The sequence below is a fragment of the Capricornis sumatraensis genome, chromosome 9 (genome assembly GCF_032405125.1).
Source record: "Capricornis sumatraensis isolate serow.1 chromosome 9, serow.2, whole genome shotgun sequence".
NCBI classification, from domain to species: domain Eukaryota; kingdom Metazoa; phylum Chordata; class Mammalia; order Artiodactyla; family Bovidae; genus Capricornis; species Capricornis sumatraensis.
In genome coordinates, this window is record NC_091077.1 from 38,778,090 (window position 1) to 38,800,447 (window position 22,358).

Sequence of the window (22,358 nt, forward strand, 5' to 3'; positions counted from 1 at the left end):
GGCCAGCAGCCCAGCGACCCCACCTAAGTGCTGACTGTCTTGATGGGGTATGTCCTGCTACCCACTCCAGAACCGGCAGCGCCTCCATTGAGGGTGTCAGAGTCCTCACTTTGACCCAGTGCTCAGCCCAGGCGGCTAGCTCAGGCAGCGGGGGGAAAGTGAGCAGGGATCCAGGTTTGCGAGTGAGTGAACAGATGTCCACGCCTCAGGGGATGGCCAACGCTATTCTCCCCTCTCCACTATTATCATATTTCATCCTCTTCTGCATCAGTCCCTTCACTACATAAACTGATGTAAGAGTTCTCATCTTTAAATAAATTTTCTCTTGATCTCACAACACTTTTCAGCAATCTCTCTCTTATTCTTCTATTTTCCCTGAGGGTAAAATTCCTTGGAGTTGTCTATTACCCTTCCTCCCCGGTTTTCCTCCCATTCTCTCCTGATCTCATTCAGTGAAGCTCTTGTCCCCACCAGTCCTCTGAATTAATTCCCTCTTCAAAAGGTCTCTAATGATTTCCAGGTTATTCAATCAATGGTGATTTCTCAACTTTCCTCTTTCCTTACTTAGAAACAGCTCTGGTCAGGGTATACTCCCTCTTCCCTGTGGCTTCATCTTGTCCCACTGACTGCTTCTTCTCCACCATCTTTCCTCCTGCCCTACTGAATTCTCCTTCTCCACCTCCTTTCGCAGCTCCTCATTTGCTTTCCAACATGGTCATCAGCTCTTTCCTCTCTACATTCACTCTCTGGGACCCCATTCTGTTCTGTGACTATCAATAACACCTATATGCCAAGGACTCCCAACTTATATGTCCGGATCTGGCCTTCCCCAACAAATCCAGACTCCAGTATCCAACAGTCTGTCAAGCCTAGGACGTCTATCTCAAATCATCATTGTTGTAGTTCAGTCGCTGAATCATGTCCAGCTCTTTGTGACCCCATGGACTACAGCACACCAGGCTTCCCTGTCCTTCACCACCTCCCAAAGTTTGCTCAAACTCATGTCCATTGAGTCGGTGATGCCATCTAACCATCTCATCCTCTGTCATCTCCCCTTCTCCTCCTGCCTTCAATCTTTCCCAGTATCAGGGTATTTTGCAATGAGTCAGCTCTTCGCATCAGGTGGCCAAAGTATTGGAGCTTCAGCATCAGTCAATTTAAACTTGCAATTTCTCCACCTCCCTAACTCCTTCCTCCCTTTGGTAAAGTAAAAAAAAATAATAATTTTTTTTTAAAGAGCAGCATTATTCATCTGCCTGGTCCAGTAAAAATTATTACATTTTCCTTCCTTTATTTTCTGTCTCATACTTCAGATTCTGCAAATTCCACCTTCAGCATTTGTTCCACATTTGGCTTCCATGTATGTCCCTGCCACTTCTCCCATGTCTGGACATTTTAACGGTCTCCTAATAGAGCTCTCTGCTACTACTCCTACCCAGTCCAGAGTTCTTTCACTGCAGCAGCCAAAGTCCCCCTAAAGCAGAGATCACATCAAATCACCCTCGGCTTTTAGCATTCCAGTGGGCTGGTATCACACTTCAAAGTAAAGTGTTTCAGATGTACATGACACTAATAAACTGCATCCACCAAGACACAATAAACTGGGTCACTCACCTCCTCATTCACTCCATCTACTCGTCACTTGGCCTCCTCAGTGTTCCTCCAACACAGCAAAGGTATTCCTGCCTCAGAGCCTTTCTATTTGCGACTCCTTCTGCTGAAACACTTTCTCCCAGGCTCTCTCACTGTGTTCAGGTCTCTGCTCAGATGTTGCCTCCTTTCTTGATCATCCTATCTGAAACAGCAGCCCCCGACACCTCACCTACATAATGCACGAGTTCCTTACCCTGCCTTATTTTCTCCCTATAGCACTTACCACCATTTGACATTATATTAAGTGTTTGTTTCTTCATTGCCCTTTGTCTGCATTAGAAACTCAGTCCTATGAGAATAGGGGCTTGTCTGACCTGTTCACCATCTCCGCAGTGACTGCACACAGCGGATATGAATAAACTGATAAAGGAAGGATTGAGAAAGTGAAACAGTAAATGAGGAAAGGAAGAAGTGGCAGCCTGGGGCTCCAGGCAGTCCTCTAACAGGGAAAGCCAGGGATCCCATCCGTCAGGCTCCTGCAGGGCTCAGACCTAGATAGAGCCACGAGAGCTCCCTGCACAGGCAGCCGCTGGGTAGGGAGGAACAGGCCGTGGGCTAGGTCACAGTGCCCCCTGGTGGTCAGGATACCTGTAGCTCCAGGGCCAGGTCCCTAGATGTTTCCAAAGACTTTCTCTTCTACTGTCTGATTGGAACCTCATAAAAATTGCCATGAAACAAAAAGGTTTAGATTTGTAATTAAAAAAAGCATGCCCAAACAACAAGAACCTACTGTATAACACAGAAATTTATATTCAATATCTTGTAATAACCCATAATGGAAAATAATTTGAAAAAGAACATATAAATGTATGCAAACATATATATACATACATATATATATATAACTGAATCACTTTGCTGTATATTTGAAACATTATAAATCAAATCAACTACTTTTCAATTTAAAAATGAATATACACTGAAAATAAATTGTAAAAGAACATTCACTTGCTTAAAATAGAAAGAAAAATCATTCTATAAATTGTGTTGGAACAATTGGTTATTGTCTAAAAATAACAAGGCTCCACCTCATGCCATATATAAAAATATATCATGTATAGATTAAAATCTACTTTTATGGGACTTCACTAGTGGTCCAGTAGCTAAAACTCCTTGCTCCCAATGCAGGTGGCCTGGGTTTGATCCCTGGCCAGGGAACTAGATCCCACATGCTACAACTAAAAACCAGTGCCATCAAATAGATAAGTAAAAATAAATATTTGGAAAAATAAAGTAAAATCTACTTTTACAAGTAAAGTTATAAAAGTATTAGAAGACAGTTTTAAAAATAAGCATGCCAGACCAAGGACCCAGAGTCCTGGATTCCAGTTCTGGCCAAGATCTTGACTCTCTAGGTAACCTCAAGTGTGTCCTGGTGTTCTGTGAGGTGGCAGGAGCTGACCTGCTACTGCGGGGCCAAGAGGTCATTGCTGAAGGTACCCTGACACCTCCTAGCCTCAGCTTGCTCTGTTACAAGCAGCCTGATCAATCATGGGAAGATTTTGCCTGTCAGGAGGACCGTCTGTAAGTAGGGCTGAAATGTACCTCTCAGTGTTGCCAGCACTTTTCTGGGTTTTGTCCTGTGTGGCCACAAACACCATGGGATAGCACAGACTGCACCTCCCCACAACCCCCCTTCACACACTACATTTGGAGATCCTTTTAGACACCTAGAACTCGTGTGCAGTTGGAATCTTAAATCTGGATCTCAGGGGTGAGATTGACAGGTCATCAATATTTAGGTGGCCTGTGAGATCTGGAGACCACCTTGACTCACTTAGGACTGTGGTTCTCAGCCTTCGGTGCATGCTACAATTATCTGGGGAGCTGAAAAAGTGGAGCCCAAGGCCTGCCTTGACAGATGAAATTTGAGACCATGGGTGTGGGCCGAGGCATCGGCATCTTAAAAAGGCTCTACTTCAAGCTTCAACAGTAATTGAACCGAGAACTTCCAGATGTACAAGCTGGATTTAGAAATCCAGAGGAATCAGAGATCAAATTGCAACATCTGTTGGATCATAGAAAAATCTAGAGAATTCCAGAAAAAGATCTACTTCTGTTTCATTGACTATGCTAAACCCTTTGACAGTGTAGATCACAACAAACTGTGGAAAATTCCTAAAGAGATGGGAATACCAGACCACCTTACCTGCCTCCTGAGAAACCTGTATGCAGGTCAAGAAGCAACAGTGGAACCAGACATGGAACAATGGACTGGTTCCAAATTAGGAAAGGAGTAAGTCAAGGCTGTATATTGTCACCCTGCTTATTTAACTTATATGCAGAGTACATCATGCAAAATGCTGGGCTGGATGAAACACAAGCTGGAATCAAGATTGCTGGGAGAAATCTGAGAAATAACCTCAGATATGAAGATGACATCACCCTTATGGCAGAAAGCAAAGAGGAACTAAAGAGCCTCTTGATGAAAGTGAAAGAGGAGAGTGAGAAAGTTGGCTTAAAACTCAACATTCAAAAAGTGAAGATCATGACATCCGGTCCCATCACTTCGTGGCAAATAGATGGGGAAACAATGGAAACAGTGATAGACTTTATTTTTTGGGGCTCCCAAATCACTGCAGATGGTGACTGCAGCCGTGAAATTAAAAGATGCTTGTTCCTTGGAAGAAAAGCTATGACCAACCTAAACAGCATAATTAAAAGCAGAGACATTATTTTGCCAACAAAGATCTGTATAGTCACAGCTATAGTTTCCCAGTAGTTATGTACAGGTGTGGAAGCTGGACCATACAGAAGGCTGAGTGCCAAAGAATTGATGCCTTCAAACCGTGGTGTTGGAGAAGACACTTGAGAGTCCTTTGGACAGCAAGGAGATCAAACCAGTCAATACTAGGAAATCAGTCCTGAATTTGCATTGAAAGGACTGATGCTGAAGCTTAAGTTCCAATCCTTTGGCCACCTGATGCGAAGAGCCAACTTGACTGCAGAAGACCCTGATGCTGGGAAAGACTGAGGGCAGGAGGAGAAGGGGTTGATAGAGGATGAGATGGTTGGATGGCATCACCGACTCAATGGACATGAGTTTGAGCAAGCTTTGGGAGGTGGTGAAAGACAGGGAAGCCTGGTGTGCTGTACTCCATGGGGTCACAAAAAATCAGACATGACTGAGCAACTGAACAACAACAAGTGATTACGTATGCAGCTAGGGTTGAATTACACTGTGTCTGATGCCAAAGTCCCGCACAGAACTCAGGCAGGGAAGGTGACAGAAGAGTCTGGGAAGGAGAGACCTGTGAGGAAGAGGAAAACCAAGTGAAGACCACATTCCAAGAAGGGGTGTGGAAAGCTGCTGAGAAGCAAGGAGAGTCTAGATCACAAGGAGAGTCCAGGTGGCTTTTGTTTGGGGAAAAAAGAAGGTTGGTGATCCTAATAAGAGCAATGGAATGGAGTTGTGGAGACCACCAGGAGATTGGATTTGGTTGAAGAGAGAATGGGAGGTGAGAAAGTGGAAATGAGAGTAATCAACAACTCTTTTGAGGAATTTCTCTGTGAAGAGGAAGAGAGAAATGGGGAGGTGGCTGAAGGAGAATGAGAGGCCGAGGGGAGGTTTGTTTTAAAGAAATTATAGAGTATATTTGTGTGTGGCTGGAAATGACGACGATGATGATGGAATTAACAGGTCAAGGAGAGAGGGTAGAGCTCCGCTTGCCAAGCCATGGGGAAGTGAGAGGAAGACGGGAGCAGACACTCTTCTGTTGTAGGGCAGGAGGGAGACTGGTGCAGATATAGCTGCTCTTGTAGATGGAGCAGTGGGAGGTCAAGGATGCTCACTGCTGTCAGCTACCATTCCCTAAGTAGAAATGGGAGAATGGTCAGCGATGGAGAGCAGAAACTATGAGAGCCTTGAGGAGGAGGAAAGCAGCCACTGTGGGGTGCAGGATCTCTGGGCACCATGGAGAGCCTATCTATTTGAAGTTTGAGATCACACCGTTAAAGAGAGCGCAATCAACCTGGTTATGGGAATTTCTCATATGGTGGCACAGAGAATTGGGTTCACCTGAGGCTGGGGACTTTGCCCCAAAAATAGGACGGAAGGAGAGGGGAGCAGAAGGCAGAATCCAAGTAGGGCAAGGATGGGATTATGGACGGGAGTAGTGCAGATAATGAGAAAGGGGTCAGTGCAGGTCAGCAAGAATGGAGAGCGGCCACATAGGCAACACTAGAGGAAGTGGGCCAGAAGGAGAGGAGGTAGCCAGTGGCAGACGCCTGAAATAAGACAGTGTCACTGTGAAGTGACAATGGAGCATCACCATCATAAAGATGAAGATCGGGATGTGTCAAAGGTGTGAGCAGCTGGGGTGGTGCTGAGGTCAAGGGTCCAGGAGGCTGGGTCTTTGGGGGCACTGATGCTTGCATGCATGGAGACCCAGGGATGGTGACAGGAGCAGCAGTAAGGGGAGGACAGTAAGGCAGCCAATGAAGTCTTCAAGAGACTCCTTATCTCCTTCTGGAATGTGGACTCCTTGAAAACAGGACTGTGGCTGTCATGAACACGGCCATGGGTCCTCAGAGCCTGGCACAAAGTAGGCATTGGTAAGACTCGAATGAACGCATATCTGGTGTATAATTTGATCTTTATCCTTGACGGCTAAGGAAGAGACTGAGGCCAGGGACTCCCCAGGAGTGTCTGTGCATTTTTCAGTCTCAGCGGAGACTGTTTTGGGTGTGCACATCTTTGAAGTCTCTGTCCCCTGCCCCTCCCCCACTCCCACTCCTCCCCAGCTCAGGCTTTCTGGTCCCTCAAAATCAGCCTCCACACAGCTTTCCCTGGTCTGACTGTGTCCCTCCACTGAGGATGAGACCCAGCTCCTTGTAGGATGATCAGGCCTCTCATGTGTGGCCAACTCAATCTCAAGCCCCTAGGAACCCTCTGGTTCATGCTCTTCCCTTGCTCTCTACAACCACCATGCCTACCTTCAGCCTGGAAAACTCCAGGGCTCACTGCCAGCCTGGTGAAGCCCTGCCTCCCCTTTACGCTCAATTCAGAGGGCACATCACCCATCAGCAAGCCTTATTTCTCCCTCTGCCCTACTACTGTCTGAGTCACTTCCACCACACAGGACCACATGGAGCCGTAATTATCTGCATTCCACTTGCCTGCTCCAGTGGACTTGAACCTACTGGTGGCAGAGGTCAGCGCTGGGTCACATATGCCCCTGGAACCCAGCACAGGGCACTGGTGTTTGCTGTAACCCGTGTTTGAGGATCTGTGCGGACCTGGGCATACCACTGCCGGGAGCCTTGCTGTCCTTAGTCGCTCAGTCATGTATGACTCTTTGTGACCCCATGGACTGTAGCCCGCCAGGCTCCTCTGTCCATGGGATTCTCCACGCAAGGATACTGGAATGGGTAGCCATGCCCTCCTCCAGGGGATCTTCCCGACCCAGGGATCGAACCCAGGAATCCGGCATTGCAGGTGATTCTTTACCATCTGAGCCACCAGGGAAGACCTTAGGGAGGAGATAGCACTGTGGGCCGCGAGGCTGGACACAGAGGAGAACTAAAAAGGCTTTATTGCCAGCAAATCTGTACACTGTACACGGGGGATGGGGTGGGGTCCTCCCCAGGCCTCCTACCTCGTCACTCCAGGCTAGAGTGAGTGTGAGGGTTGCATCCCCAGATGTCTGTTGTCCCCCCTGCCCTCTTGTCCCAGGGAGAGTGCCCTCCTCTCCTCGGGCGGCCACGCCCAGTGCTTCAGGGCCGGTCGCAGGGGGCCGGGCCCTTCTTTCGCTCTCGGCTCAGAAACGTCACCAGCTTGGCCTTGAAGCCTGAGTGCGCACCCGGGCGGCCAGACCCCGCGGCCTCGTCGCCGTTATCCGCCAGCTCCAGCTCCAGCAACCGCCGGTACTGGGCCTCCAGGCTGCTGTCGTGGGCCGCGCCGGGCCAGCCCAGGTCCTGGCTGTTGTGGTAGATGGGGCTGTCCGGGGAGCTGCCGCCGCCCGGGCCCTCTTCCACCAGCTCCCGGCAGGCGGCGTCGGGCGCGCACAAGTTCTCGTACAGGTGTTCGGCGGCGGCGCTCGGGGGCCCGCTGGCCCGCTTGCACACGGACGCGTAGAGCACTGCCGGCGGCTCCTCGGAGACCGCGGGGCCCAGCAGCGGCGGCAGACTCTGTGGCCCGGGCTCGGCCGCGCGCATCTTCCGCGAGCCGGGCCCCTCGGGCCGCCGGGGCCCCTCCCGCAGCTCGCCTGGAGGCTCCAGCGAGGGCAGCGAGGTGGCCCGCGGCAGAGGGCAGGGCCGGGGCCCCGGGAGCCGCTCCCGCTGGCGGGCGATGGCGGCGGCCAAGGCCCCGCACAGGTCGCGGGCGCGGGCGCTGCTGAAGGCGAAGAGGCCCTCGCCCGAGTCGCAGCGGCGGCCGGCTTCAAAGGAGAACACGCCCTGGGCAGGGGGCGGCACGAGGAGTCAGCGGTTTGAGGAACTGCGCGCCACCCGCCACCCTTCCCTGCGGGACCAGCGGGGCGGCAACCCAGCACCTCACCTTGTCGGAGCCGAACTTTCGCAGGAAGCAGTAGGGCCAGGTGTAGAGCGCCTGCGGGTTGGCTGGTTCGCTCAGCTGGATAGCGTCCTGGCCCAGCCGCAGAAGGTAGGGCCCCTTCAGCTGGCAGCGGGTGGCTGCCTCCGTCCTCTGCACCACCACCGGGAACTCACCCACTGCAAGCACCGGCCGTGAGGGCCACAAGCACACTCCCGGGGTGGGGTCCCAGAAAGCTTCCCGCCCCGGGTGTGCTGGGGCTAAAGCTGCCTCTGTAAACTCTGCGACTTACCTTCCTGCCAGGAAGAGTAGATGGAGTTCTCCTCCATGGGGACCAGGCTCCTCTGCCGAGCGTCTACCTCCCCAGATCCTGAGGAACTCTCCCCTGTGCCCTAGGGAATGGGACAAAGTTAGAGGTTGGTGCCTCTCCTCCCCATTCCCATATCCTTTCCCTGGGGTCTGTGACGAGCAAGGGCACCCAGCGACCTGAGTGCCAGTCCCAGTTCTGCCTGTGACACAGTGCAAGGCCCTGGGCACCACTCAGCCTATTTCCCCACTGGCTGCCCCTTTTAGGGTGCTGAGAGCTGTAAAGCAAGGGCACACATGAAGATGTCCTCCATCGCTCCTGAGGTTGGCCAGGGACTGGGCCAGTCTGTCTGTGTCCCTGACACCTTGGAGCAGTAAAGGGGTGGGAGCGTCAAGGGTGGGACCCACGGGTGAATGGCCACTGTTCCTCCCATCTTTGACCTCTTTCTCCATCTTCCCCGACGTTCTTCAGGCTCTGACCCTGAGCATCTCCATCATGACCACCTTGGCCCATGATACCACGTGCCATGCCATGCTAAGTCACTTCAGTGTCCGGCTTTTTGTGACCGTATGGACCATAGCCCACCAGGCTCCTCTGTTTGTGGGATTCTCCAGGCAAGAGTACTAGAGCAGGTTGTCGTGCCCTCCTTCGGGGATCTTCCCAACCCAGGGATTGAACCCAGGTCTTCTGCATTGCAGGTGGATTCTTTACCATCGGCGCCACCAGGGAAGCGCCAGGATACCATAGCCAGGGTCAAATGCAATGGCTTCCCACTGGTCTCTTTGCACCTGTTTATTTACCTTTTTTTTTTTTTAATCAAAAGAATTGTGGTGAAATACACAGCATAAAACTGACCATTTTAACCATTTTAAAGTCGATGGAGATGTAATTCATAACTTTTTCATCACTCCAAATGGAAATCCTGTACCCATTAAGTCTTTGCTTTCTATTCCCTCCTCTCCTCAGCCCTGGCAACCCGTAAGCTGCTTTCTGTAACTATGGATTTGTCTATTCTGGGTATTTCATGTAAATGGAATCACACAGTGTGTGGCCTTTAGTGCCTAGTTGTTCTGACTTAGCATGTTTCCAGTGTCCACCCATGTTGTAGCATGTATCAGTGCTCCATTCTTTTTAAGTAATGTTCTGTTGTATGGATAGACTACATTCAGTTTATCCATTCATCCGTTGATGCACATGTGGGTTGTTTGCATCTTTGGGCTACTATGAAGAACGCTGCACTGAAGATTCTCATGCAAGTTTTGTTTGAACACCTGTTTCAGTTCTCTTGGGTCTACGCCTAGGAGGAGAATTGCTAGGTCATATGTTAACTTTGTTTAATTTTTGAGGAACTGCCACTCATTTCCTTTTGGCCCATCAGAGACCCTGCAAAGCTTTAAAAACTCAGTTTCTGGGTCCAACTCCCCAGAGGCTTCTCCTCTTGTGTAGAATAAAAGCCCAGACTCCACAAGTGGCCCAAGGCAGGTTCAGTTGGCTCCCACCAAGTTCTCCACCGTTGCCTCCTCCTGGGTCCCCTCTCCCTTCTTACTCTGTGGCCACACTGGCCTTTCTGCTCCTTGAACATCAAGCTTTTCCCTGCCTCAGGGCTCTTGCCCACGCTGCTCCCTCTTTTCAGGAGCCTTCTCAGACCGGTGTTGAGGACACTCTTTCTTCAGATCTTTGCCTGGTGGGTTATTTGTCCTCTCCTGAGAAGCCTTCCTGGACCATCCTGTCTAACATCCCCCCACTCACTCATGGTCCCACTCAGCCTCTCATATTCTCCATAGCATGCATGGCAATCTGAGATTTGTTCTCTGGGCTTCTGGGCTGTATCCCAGGCTTCTAGGTGCTTGCCGAGTGACGGGATGTGAACGAGCATGGAGATGAACAAGGTGTGGGTGAAATGGTCTTCCCGGCCCACCCCTGGATGCCTTACCCACCTGCCCTGTGCTCACCGGGAAGGCCAGCTGACAGATGGGGCCCATCCATGCCTGGCGGTGCTCTGCGGCCAGCAGGTGGCTTCGCTCCGTGGTGGTGAGCAGGAAGGCACCAGTGTCCCGGGGGCAGCTCTCACCATCAGCCGGTAGCACAGAGACGCAGTCAGCCAGGCGGATGATCCTCCGTTCTCCCCGCCGGCCAGGCCCCACAGACCTGTCACCTGCTGGCCCTGGGCCACCATCCCGGACCTCCCAGCTCTCTAGCCGGGCCACGCCCGAGGGGCCTCCTGCATAGAGTAGACCCCATACCTTCCGCCAGGACTTCTGCAGGAGATAAAAATGGGGGAGATGACCCTCAAGTGGCAGTTCCCAACCTGCAGCAGCTCAACTCCACACAAGCCATTCAGCCAGTGCTCCTGGCCACCCAGGGTGGCCTCCGCCTCCCCACTCCTCAGGCCACGTGAAAGCGAAGTGTCGTCCAGTCGTGTCCGACTCTTTGTGACCCCATGGACTGTAGCCCGCCAGGCTCCTCTGGCCATGGGATTTTTCCAGGCAAGAATACTGGAGTGGGTTGCCATTTCCTTCTCCAGGGGATCTTCCTGGCCTAGGGGTTGAACCCGGGTCTCCTGCACTGTAGGCAGACTCCTTACTGTCTGAGCGGCTTTTTTACCATCTGAGCCACCAGGGAAGCCCCGGATGCCTTGCCAGAGCTGGCATGGCAAGGGGGACAGTCTGTACTTGGAGTCAGTCAGCCCCCACATCTACCCCCACAATTTCCCAACTGTGATCCCCATAAGCACTAGTATCTTTGTCTCTCAAAGGTCATGAGGGGGGGGCGTCCCTGGTGGTCCAGTGGCTAGGACTCCATGCTCCCAATGCAGGGGCCTGGGTTTGATCCCTGATCGGGGAACTGGATCCCACATGGGGCAAGTAAAACATCCTGCACGCCACCACTGAGACCCAGCATGGCCAGATAAATAATAAAATAAAATACTTAAAAAAACAAATGGTTATGAGAACGCACAAGGTTGGGGCTTCTACTGGGTAATATCTAGTGGCTAGAGCAGACCACCTGCACCCCTGCTTTGTCGGTGCCCCCACCGCCTGCAAAGAAAAGGTCAATTAGGCCATGGGGCAAGGGCTGGGGTGGGAGGGAGGCCTCGGTCTCATGATGGCAAGGAAGGAAACATGCAAATAATTCCGAGCAAAGGAAACAGACGGTTTATCTGCCTGGGCAGCAGCTGCGGCTGAGCTATGGGTGTGCAGGGCCCACGACCTGAGGACAGGGCTGGGAAGAGCCGAGCCCTCTTCGGCAGGATGGAGCTCCACTTTTAGGGGCTCCTCCAGCTCAGCCTCCAGCCCTCTCAGGGGCCACAGTGCCACTAGTAGACGGGATGGAAGGCTGTTGGATTAGCCGCTCCCTCACCTCTGCTCTGCCCCATTGGTGGCATTACCAGCTCCCTGCTCTTGGCTTCCCACCTGTAAATGAGGCAGGGTCTCGCTGAGGCTGAACTTCTCCACACCCAGGTTGGACTCCCCACTCTGACGCCTACCCTCTTTCTCCCAATCCTAGTGGCCTGTCTGAGTCTGGGGCAGAGGCCCACTACCTGTCCTAGGCGGCCACCTGGCAGCCAGGGTCCCCACCTTGCCGAACTTGATGTGCTGCTGGTAGAGGATGCCGTCCTTGACGGGGGTCTCCAGAGGCTCCATGGCCGCGGCCGGACCCAGGGCTGCCACTCCGAGGACCTGCGGAGACTGATGACGGGTAGGAGGGGAACTCCTCACACTTCCCCTTCTGGCCACTTCCCCCTCCCTCTGTCCAGAGCGGCAGCTGCAGGCCTGGGGGAGGGGAGCCCTGCCTACACCATAAAGGAGCTAGAATGGGGTGGGGAGGGCATCCCATATTTCTCCCTTGGGGTTCCAGGTATCCCACTAGGGCCAGGCAGGGACCTCAGACCACCTGAGGGCAGATGATCCCTGCCTGTTCTGGTCAGCTGGGTGTGAGCTTCTGACCCCAGGCTGGCTCCCGAGTCATGAGCTCTGACCCCTCCCCCATCCTGGGGCAGTTGTGTACCCTGAGGCCTGGCATGCCCACAGCCTGGTCCCCACCCCAGGACCTTACTCTAGCCAGATGGGCAAACTCCTTGCCTTCCCATTCAAGAGTCCTAGTTGGTCGGCCTGTCTTTATGCTGGAAAACAGTTCTAACAATCACTTCATCCTCTCCATTTCACAGCTCCTGTCTATTGCCAGCCTTGGCATCTTCCCATTGAACCATGGCCCCACCTGGGCCCATCAGGCCCTTTCTGCCATGCCCAAACAACCCATCCCTCCCCTTCCTAAACACTGCCTGGCTCCCAGTGCCCTCAGGTCTAGCTTGGACTCCTGGGCCCAGCACTCGAGGAGTATTCTCTCCTCTACCTCCCCACGCCTGGCCCCTTCAGGGCACCTCTCACCGTGCTCCTCAGGGCACTGGGCCTTCTCCCTCTGGCCTTCTTCCTCCAGGAGGCCTCCCTTGACCACCCCACGCTATCTTGAGAGCACAAAGGCCCCAGCCCTCATGGCACGGCCCCAGCCACGTGAGTGTGGCACGCCCCTGCAGAGTTCCCTGGAGATCTCACGTGCTTTCTTTTTTTTTTTTAAGCTTTGCTTCTTACTGGGACTCTTTCTAAGCCTTGCCTTGCTGGAGGCCAGTTATCTGAGCTCTGCATATGAATCTGAATTCTGGAGACAGCCTTGTGTCATTTATCCCGTGCCACTTCTAGGAAGCCATGTGTGAACAGGCCAAATACTGTTTGGGGGTCACATGTGGGTTGTGTAGCTTCTCAGGCAGGAAATCGAGGGCCTCATTCACCTGGCTTTGTGCCCATTATGGCCCAAGCAGCCCCAGACACCATGTCCTTTGCATTCTCATTGCCATTTCACCGATGAGGAAATCAACTCAGAAACGTTAAGTAACTTGCCCAAGGCGACACACCAAGTGGCGAACATGGCTCGAGCAACGGCTGTCCCGCTGGGATAAGCGTGTGGCCTGCGCATGGAGTGTCTGGTGCAGAGGAGCTGCCACCAGGGCTCTTCTTCTATCAACCCCTAGCAAGAAATCCTGGCCCCTTTGCTAGCAGTCCCGAGACAGCAGCCTGCATTTATTCATGGCTGATCTGTCTGTCCCACTCACTTGTGAACCTCCCAGAGGGCATCTGTCTGGCTCACCTGGGTCCTGAGCCCAACACATAGCTGGGTCAGTGGGTGCATGTGGCCTAGGTGGCAGTCCTATGGCATTTGCTGCCCACTTGGCAAACAGCAGAGGCCTTCCTACTGGGAGCATGCGTGGGCAGGGGGCCTGAGACATGATGTCTCCAAAGGGCCTTAGGAGAAGCCCTGGGGAACTTTACACACTGACAGGAAGAGGGTGGCTGGGGCAGGCCTGGAGGTTATAACAGCCAACCAGAAAGACCAGAAACCCCAATCAACCATTTCCCTTTGGTCTATCAGGGTGGTCCTTCTCTGAGTCACAATAGAAGAAATTTACCCTAAGCCTCCACAGGAGGCCCCAGGCAATCAGCTCCTTTCACAGCTCAGTACCAGCAGGTTTTGGCAGTGGTGGTGGGAAATACCAAGGTCCAACCTCAGAAGGGCGCTGGTGGTCAGAGGGTGAGGCCTGCCCAGGGAGCACGGGGCAGACAAGGTGAAACACAGAGGCTGAGACCAGAAAGGCTTGTGCTTTAATGGCAGCTAGGGTAAAGGGGAGCAAAAATAGTAATTCTGGGGGGCATGGGGAGCAGGCAGCCAGGTCCAGCCTGGCCCAACCCAGGCCAGCTGAGGCGAGGTTGCTGTCTTCTTGTCCACAGGGTGGGTGTGTGTGTGTCTATGTGTGTGTGTTGGGGGGGCAGTGGTGGCGGCTGGAGCTCCAGGGACAGAGGCCCCTCGCGGAGAAGGAGGGGTGGCAGCCAGCTCAGAAGTCCATGGAGCTGTGGGCCAGGTAGTCCTTGCGGCCGATGTTGCTAACCTGCTTCGTCTGCATGGCTTCGAGCTTGGGGCAGTCGGTGATCCGATGACCCAGGCCCCCACAGAAGGCACAGCCACGCTCTCCTGTGGGAATGGGGTACCGGGAGATGGAGGGTCAGCACAATGACAGGGCCAGTCTCCATACCCCAGATCTTGGGCACCCCCATCAGACCCCCAGTCCACCAAGGGGCAGCATCCACTTGTTCCGTGGTGTGCTCGACTGCCCCCACCAGACTAGGGTCCTTCTGCCCCGCGTCACCTCCAATCTCCAGCATGGACTCATCCCCACAGTGCAGGACTTGCAGGACGGGTGGAACCTTCTGCTTGGCCTCCAGCAGCAGGGCTTTGAGATCCATCAGCACTGACTCATCTGTGGGGATAGTGGGGAGTCTTCAGGTCCAAGCCTGGGCCCTGCAGCCAGAACCTGAGTGGTCACAGGTGGAGGACCCAGGAGACGGCCTCGGTGGTAGACTCACCACAGGCCTTGTTGATGAAGGTGGTGGCGATGCCTGTGTTTCCTGAGCGCCCAGTTCGGCCAATACGGTGCACTGCAGACAGGGAACAGAGCATGTGGCCTCCTCTCCAGGGGCTGGGGCCGAGCCCTCAACCCCAGCCGCCCAAATACCCCACCGTAGTTCTCGATCTCCTCGGGCATGTCATAATTGATGACGTGCTGGATGGCAGGGAAGTCCAAGCCCTTGGAGGCTACATCTGTGGCCACAAGTACATCCTTCTTGCCTTCCCGGAATGCCTCAATAGCCTTGGTCCGTTCCTCCTGGTCTGGAAAGGGTCGGGCAGGAACTGTTAGAGCGACAGCAGTGGTCTGGGGAGGAGTGGCAGGCTGTCCAGATAGGGGAAGGGATAAGATGAAGGGCTGCTACAGGGGTGGGGTCTGTGCCTAGGACATCCCACCCTGACCTTTGCCCCCATGGATGGCAACAGCCTCCACTCCCTTGAGCAGCAAGTATTCATGGATGGCGTCCACATCTGCTTTCTTCTCTGCAAAGATGAGCACCTGTCCGGAAAAAGCCAACTCTGGTCACAGGGGCTGACTCCTGGATGCCCCGTTACATTCCCCCTGCATGCTGCCCTCCGGCCAGCCTGGCTGGCAGCACTCACGGGTGGCGGTGTCTTCTGCAGGCACTCAAGCAGGTACACCATCTTGGCTTCCTCCTTCACGTATTCCACTTCCTGCCACCACCAGGATCAGGTCAGGTGGTCCTGACAACAGACTCACCAGCCCTGGCCCTGCCACAGAGAATGGGTCCCCAGTCCTGGCTGGGAGGTGACCAGAAGCCTCTTGCCAAGGGCTGGGCACTATAAGAAGGCTTCCTGCTAAGGGCCGAGGCTGTGAATGAAACCCTCGCTGCCCACCCTGCTCTGATCAGTTCCCGGGAGCCTTGGAAGACCCTGCCCTTCCAGGTAAGGCTGCCTAGCAGGTACCTGGATGACATCCAGGCTGGCGGCCCCGGCACGACCCACGTTGATCGTGACAGGCTTTACCAGGGCGCTCTTGGCAAAGTTCTGAATCTTCTTAGGCATGGTGGCGCTGAAGAGGAGGGTCTGTCGCTGGCCCTGAGGAAGAAGTGGACATGTGTGGGCTGGGGAGGCTGAGCGGCTGGGATAGTGGGTGTTGAATGTGGTGTGTGTGGAGGGGGGGAACGAGGTGGGAACGTCCCGGCCAGGTGGGGAAGGGCACCTTGAAGTAGGAGAAGATGGTGCGGATGTCGCCCTCGAAGCCCATGTCGATCATGCGGTCAGCCTCGTCCAGGGCCAGGTAACGACAGATGTCCAGGCTGACCATCTTCTTTTGCAGCAGATCCATGAGGCGCCCAGGGGTGGCCACCATCATATGCACACCACTGGGGACCAAGGGCGACACTGAGGCTGAGCCACCTGCTCGACCTTACCTAGAGGCCAGCAGCCCGCTCTGTTCTGCCTTCCAGTCTCCTTGCTGTTTCTCGTCGCCTGTCCCTCCTTGTCACTGCCACCACCTTGCTTTCCAAACAGAACAAGGCTCTCCTGAAGAGCGCTACAGCCTTCTCTGCTAGACCCCAGCCATGTGTTGACTTCTGCCTCACACACCCGTCCCCCTGATCACTCCTCTGCCCCTAGGAGGACTGACCGGAACTTTCAGATAGTTTCAGCTTGTGCTTCCACAGGTCCCTTTGTAGGCCTCAACGGGATCAGCTTCCTGGTACACTGAACTCATCTTTTCCATGTTTGCATCTTCCCTAACTAGCAATGCCTATGAAACAGGGACTGGGTTTGGCCTGTCTGTAACCCTGGACATGTAGTGATGTGATGTCTGTCAGGAACTGCACTGTGTGGAAAGGGCACAGGCCCAGCCACACCCCAGAGCCTCAGCCTCCCTGACAGATCACACTGGACAACCCTGATTGTCCTGGACACCCCAGGCCCTCCACCTCTGCCTTCCGCCTGGAATGCCCTGACTCCTTGACCTCCCAGATGCCCCTGTTCCATCTGCTGTGGTCCCAGAGTACTTTAGCACCTTCCTCTGTCCCAACCCACCTCCTCACTAGACTGGGGGCTCCTTGAGGGCTGAGCCTATGGGCAGCCTCTGCAAGGCTCTGCTGAGTAGCTAAAGCAAAGGATCTCTTGGCTTGTCAAGGGGTTCTGACGAAGCCCGTGGGACAGGGTGACTTGGACTCACTGTCGGATGGTCTCCATCTGCTCTTTGACAGACATGCCCCCGATGCAGAGGGCGCAGCGCAGGAGTGGCGAGCTGTCTTCCTGCAGCAGGCGGCAGTAGTACTCCAGGATGCCGTGGGTCTGTCGGGCCAGCTCCCGCTGCAGGTACAGGGGCAGTGGCTGGCACCAGAAGGTGGCTCCCTCCCTTGTGTACCCTGCCCTCCAGGCCAGCCTCTCTTACCGAAGGGCAGATAATGAGTCCATAGGGCCCTTCACGCTTAGAGAAAGGTAACCTTTTCTCTTGTTCCAGGCAGAACATGATGACGGGCAAAGTGAACACCAGTGTCTTGCCTGAACCGGTAAAGGCTATGCCTATCATGTCGCGGCCAGAGAGACTGGTGACAGAGAAGAGAGGCCGGAGGGTCAGGCTCGGTGGGAAACAAAGACTGCTTCTCACCCAGTGGCTGCTCCTCCCCGGACTGTCAGCTTCACACTCACATGGTGGGAATTCCCTGGATCTGAATGGGTGTTGGGTGGTGGATGCCCTTCTTCTTCAGGCCTCTCAGGATGGCTACAGAAAACAGCCTGGCTTCATTTTTGTGTTTCACAGGATACGAGACACAGCCCCCTAACGCCTGTAAAACTGGCACTATGCCCCTCACGTTACAAATGATGAGACTCAGACAGACAGAAAGACAGACACACAAACTTGCCCAAGGCTTCTAGGCTAAGTGGAGGCAGGATTCACACCCAGTTCTGTTTAAGGCCATCATTACTTGCCCTCCAAAGCTCCCTAATGGCAGAGGTTACGAAGTATGAACAGCTCAATGACTGAAAAAGAAGCATAAAGACGAACTCCTCCTTCTCCACTGCCTGGACCTGATGCAGGAGCTTCTGGATTTCGGTGGGGGCCCAGGGTGCAACCCCACAGATGTTTCACTATCAAAATGTGGTGCGTTTCATGATCACAATGCGGTACTGCAGACTTCCCTGGGGGTACAGTGGATAAAAATCTGCCTGCTGATGCAGGGGACGCGGGTTTGACCTGTGGTGTGGGAAGATTCCACATGCTGTGGAACAACTAAAGCCTGCGTGCCACAACTACTGAGCCTGCGTGCCACAAGCAGTGAAGCCCGCACGCCGCACCTTCTGAGCCCGCGTGCTGCAACTACTGAAGCCTGAGTGCCTAGCCTATGCTCCACAACAAGAAGCCTGTGCACCGCAACAGAGTAGCTCCTGCTAGCTCCAACTAGAGAAAGCCTGTGCGGAGGAACGAGAGACCCAGCACAGCCTGTATGCATATAATGTGCTGGTGCTTCTGGCTCCCAGGTACCTGCAGGAAATTTCATTTCCTTGAAGCTCTTAATGGGCGGTGGAATGCCATCGCCTTCCACCAAGATGTGGTACTTCTTCCGGACACGTTCATGCCGCTCTTCAGACATACTCAGGACATAACGGGGTGGTGTCCAACTGTGGGTGGGTGACAAGGGTCAAGACAGCCCCAGGGCACACCTGGCTTTGGGGTGTCCCTTCCAGTCTCAGCCACCTACCATCCCAAGTAAGAGGAACCAACTGCAGTCAAGAAAGACGTACCTAGTTTTGATTGGATCGTCGTATGTGATTCCCTTAGCCATCTCCTTCACTGACATCAAAGCTGAGGAAACAGATGTGGCTCAAGGCTGGCTCCTGCTTCCCAGAGGCCAGGTCCCTTGAAATGGAACATGCCTAGGGGTGAGGGAGGAGGCTCAGTTCACCTCTTCTCTGCCCTGGCTACAGCCATACCTCGACCTTCGGCCACACTCTCCAGGATCTTCTCCTCTTCCTTCAGCTGCTTCTCTTTGGCAGACTCCTTGCGGGCTGACAAAAGAAGAAGGTGTCAGAGAGACACCAAAGCAGTGCGCCACACTGAGCCTCCGGCCTGCTGCCCAGCCCACCTTCAGCCTTCTCTTTGAGATGCTGGTGCTGATCCAAGAGACTGACGTTGGACTGAGGACCCAACGGGATGTCGTCCTCATCTCCTCGGGGCTCGCTGCCGCTGTCCTGCTGCTCCTCTTCCGCAGCTCCCTTGCGTCTTCGCTGCAGCAGCTTCTGGAGCTGAGGTTCCACCAGTGCCCCTCAGAGCCAAGCCCAACGCAAAGTGCGGTATCGGGCCCGGGGGCCTGCGTCAGGATTCTGGCCTTTGGGAGAGGGTCCTGTGCTCGGAGGCGCAGAGCTGCCCCACTCCTCGGATGAGACTGCCAGTTCCTCGTCTGCCTGGGGACCACGCTCCCGCGTACTGACACCTCACTCCGCGGACCCGGGGCCACCCCCCATCGCATCGCTAAAACCCTATCTCCTGCCCTCACTCTTCTCGCGACCCACGGCCCTCACCAGCATTTGCCGGCGTTGTCGCAACGGCACGTACGGCACGTAGTCCTCGTCGTCCTCATCCTCCGCCTCAGAGCGGCTTCCTGTGGCAGTCGCCTCGTCGGTGCGAGCCCGCTGCAGACACACACGAGTCAGACCCGGACCCCCGGCCTTTACCTTCGCTCTCCACCCGCGCGGACCCCAACCTCTCTCCCACCTTCCACTCAGGTTCCGATTCCGCCATCCTTTGCTGCACGCATGCGCACCACAGTAAAACCCCGCCCCACCTATATGAGATCCAATCAGATGTAAGGAAGCGGACGTCGGCACCTAGCAACGACCTCTGAGTGCCGGATCGCGCAGATGGACAAATTTTCTCCTGAGCGTCGGTCGCGCGGTGCTGTGTCCCCGCCCACTGTAGGTGGCTACGCAGCTGTTGCCGGGGCTGAGGGCGAAAGGGTCAGGCAAGACACTGTGTGACTCTGCAGGATTTCGAGCACGCGCTAAAAGCTCACACCGAGCCGGGTAGAAGCGTGGAAACAGCCGTTCCCGAAGAGGGAGGCTTGCCGCCTGCCCAGCCTCGCCCAGGGCGTGACGTCACTCGGCACGCCCCCCCCTCCCCCGGCTAGTGGACACTGCGCCCTCTCGTGGCCGGGGAGCTCAGAGACCAGGCTAGCTGGAATCCCGGCCCGGACTCTATCCAGCCCCTATTAACCTGCACCGGCCAAGGCAGGCAGGGCAGGATGGGGCTTGCAGAATAAGCTGACTGGTGAGAATACTGCTGGTGTTATCTGTGTGAAACACCTATGTTCAGAGTGGCGAGATAAACAAAACGATGGCTGTGGTTTTAAACTGAGGGCCTGTATATGTACGCAAACGATTATTATTGTAAATGCCGTAATAGGGTAACTGGGGAACCAAAGAAGACTTCGAGGAGACCTGGATCTGAAGTTAGAGGGAAGTGAGAAATCTCAGAGCTGCTGGGAGGGCAGGAGAGGGAGAGGCTTCCTGATACAGGGGCTAGCAGGAGTCAAGTTCTGGCCATGCTCAAGCTTCTCAGTGAACAGAGATGTGGCCTGTGTAGGGTAGGGTAGTTAAGAGTTAAGGCTGGAAAGGTAGACCCAGAGTGTGCAGGGCTGACTGTCAGGGTAATTTCAACTTTTAAAGAGGATAGGTTAGTGCTGTTCTTTTCTTCCTTTGTATGTTAAGAGTGTGGACTGGACATTGTGCAGTGTGAAAGTGTTAGCCGCTCAGTCATATCCACCTCATTTGCAATATTGCTGGCTGTAGCCCTCCACGCTCTTCTGTCCGTGGAATTCTCCAGGCGTGAATACTGGAGTGGGTTGCCATTTTCTTTGGGGAACTTCCCGACCTAGGGATTGAACCCGGGTCTCCTGTATTACAGGCAGATTCTTTACCATATAAGCCACCAGGGAAGCCCAAAGAGATCAGGTGGAGAGATACATAACTGGTCTTAAGAACTCTCCTAAGACACAAAAAGTACCACTTTTGGAATTAGCATAAAGGCAGGCAATTGGCAACCCATTCCAGTATTCTTGCCTGGAGAATTTCATGGACAGAGGAACCTGTCAGGCTAGTCCATGGAGTTGCAGAGTTGGACACCACTGAGCAACTTACACACACACAGGGCAAACTGTAAAGAAGTGGCTTCTCAGCTGGAATGTGATGGACTAGGTGGTATTTGTAAGAAAGTGTTATTTCTAAGAGGGAAACAAGTGAGTAAAAGGAGCCCTGAGGGTGCCAGACCTCGCTGGAGACAGGTCATCAGGTATGGCTGGAGTGTGCCAGAGGCAGGAGCCAGACTTGAACAACCCTGAACACCATTCATAGAGCTCTTTTTCTGTGGGAAAGGGCTTCTCTGATAGCTGTTGGTAAATAATCTACCTGCAATGCAGGAGACCCCAGTTCAATTCCTGAGTCAGGAAGATCCACTGAAGGATAGGCTACCCACTCCAGTATCCTTGGGCTTTCCTTGTGGCTTAGCTGGTAAAGAATCTGCCTGCAATGTGGAACACCCGGGTTCAATCCCCTGGAGTAGGGCATGGAACCCACTCTGGTATACAGTCCATGGGGTCGCAGACTTGGACATGGCTGAGTGACTTTCACTTTCTGTGCGTAAAGCAGCTGCTTGATCAGATCTGCAACTCTGCAGATGAAGCAGAATTTTTCATAGCTGTGACAACTCAGTTGCAGAGCAGGATCCCAGTGTAAAAGTTGAAGGCGAGAAGCACAGGTAATAAATATACAAAGAGAGGTTTCACAGAAAAGTGGCCGCACTTCCTTGAGGACTGGCCAAGGGACCAAGACTTGTGAGCCTGTGGTCAATGCTGTTTCGCCTCTTTGGAAGAAGTGGTACTGCTAGCCCAGTGTGTGTGTGTGTGTTGCAGGGTAGAGAAGGGTTCAACCTGGTGGGAAAGGAAGGAGTGGTTTTAGATCCTAGTCCCAACATTCCAAAGACCTGTTGGTGAAGGTGTAGCTGCTGCCACTTTCACTCCGCACAGGAGCACAAGCTAAGAGCTGTTCTAGTAGAGAAAATGACATTGGAGGTGAGGATTTGGGACAAAATTGTGTGTGAGGCATTTCTGGCAAAACTATTATATTAAAATCTGAATTCACAAACAAGATCAGATCTGTGGTGGGGAGCAGGGGATGAGGTAGTTTGCTTTACACAAGAGTGCATTCTTAACACTTAAGTACTTTGGCTACACATCCATGCCCATTGTAAACTCAGGTCCAACTTATAAAACTCCATCTTTACTTTTACCCCCACCTTGCCCTGACAGCTTCAATCATCCAGGCTACAGGTACGCACACAATCCACAAGGCCTCAAGACTTCCTGATAGCTTCTCACATTAGCTGTGCAGAGACCAAGTCCTAGCCCTCCAACTCGCCCATCTTGGAGGGAAGGAAACTGAGCCACAGTGTGGGGAAGGGGTTGCTCAGGGTTTCCA

At 53.7% G+C, this 22,358-nt stretch overlaps 2 protein-coding genes across 3 annotated transcripts; both read right to left on the reverse strand.

The window, feature by feature from the left end:
• Window positions 1-7,368: 7,368 nt before the first annotated feature.
• DOK3 (docking protein 3) lies at window positions 7,369-12,112 on the reverse strand. Of its 2 annotated transcripts, none has more exons than XM_068981378.1 (5): window positions 12,029-12,112; window positions 10,403-10,708; window positions 8,436-8,535; window positions 8,150-8,322; window positions 7,369-8,049 (listed from the first exon to the last, which is right to left on the reverse strand). In XM_068981378.1, exons 1-5 carry the CDS (start codon window positions 12,092-12,094, stop codon window positions 7,369-7,371), a joined length of 1,326 nt encoding a protein of 441 aa, XP_068837479.1. In that variant the 5' UTR covers window positions 12,095-12,112. The 2 variants fall into 2 exon arrangements, with proteins under 2 accessions (XP_068837479.1, XP_068837480.1); XM_068981379.1 differs by having other exon boundaries at window positions 10,403-10,705; window positions 12,029-12,094.
• A 2,012-nt stretch (window positions 12,113-14,124) lies between these two features.
• On the reverse strand, window positions 14,125-19,632 carry DDX41 (DEAD-box helicase 41). The gene is made up of 17 exons (XM_068979728.1): window positions 19,603-19,632; window positions 19,410-19,520; window positions 18,974-19,133; window positions 18,822-18,896; window positions 18,633-18,693; window positions 18,373-18,509; window positions 17,538-17,610; window positions 17,281-17,434; window positions 17,062-17,198; window positions 16,087-16,249; window positions 15,831-15,962; window positions 15,507-15,578; window positions 15,306-15,402; window positions 15,018-15,167; window positions 14,864-14,935; window positions 14,647-14,757; window positions 14,125-14,471 (listed from the first exon to the last, which is right to left on the reverse strand). Exons 1-17 carry the CDS (start codon window positions 19,627-19,629, stop codon window positions 14,335-14,337), a joined length of 1,869 nt encoding a protein of 622 aa, XP_068835829.1. The 5' UTR covers window positions 19,630-19,632; the 3' UTR covers window positions 14,125-14,334.
• Between the last annotated feature and the right edge of the window lie 2,726 nt (window positions 19,633-22,358).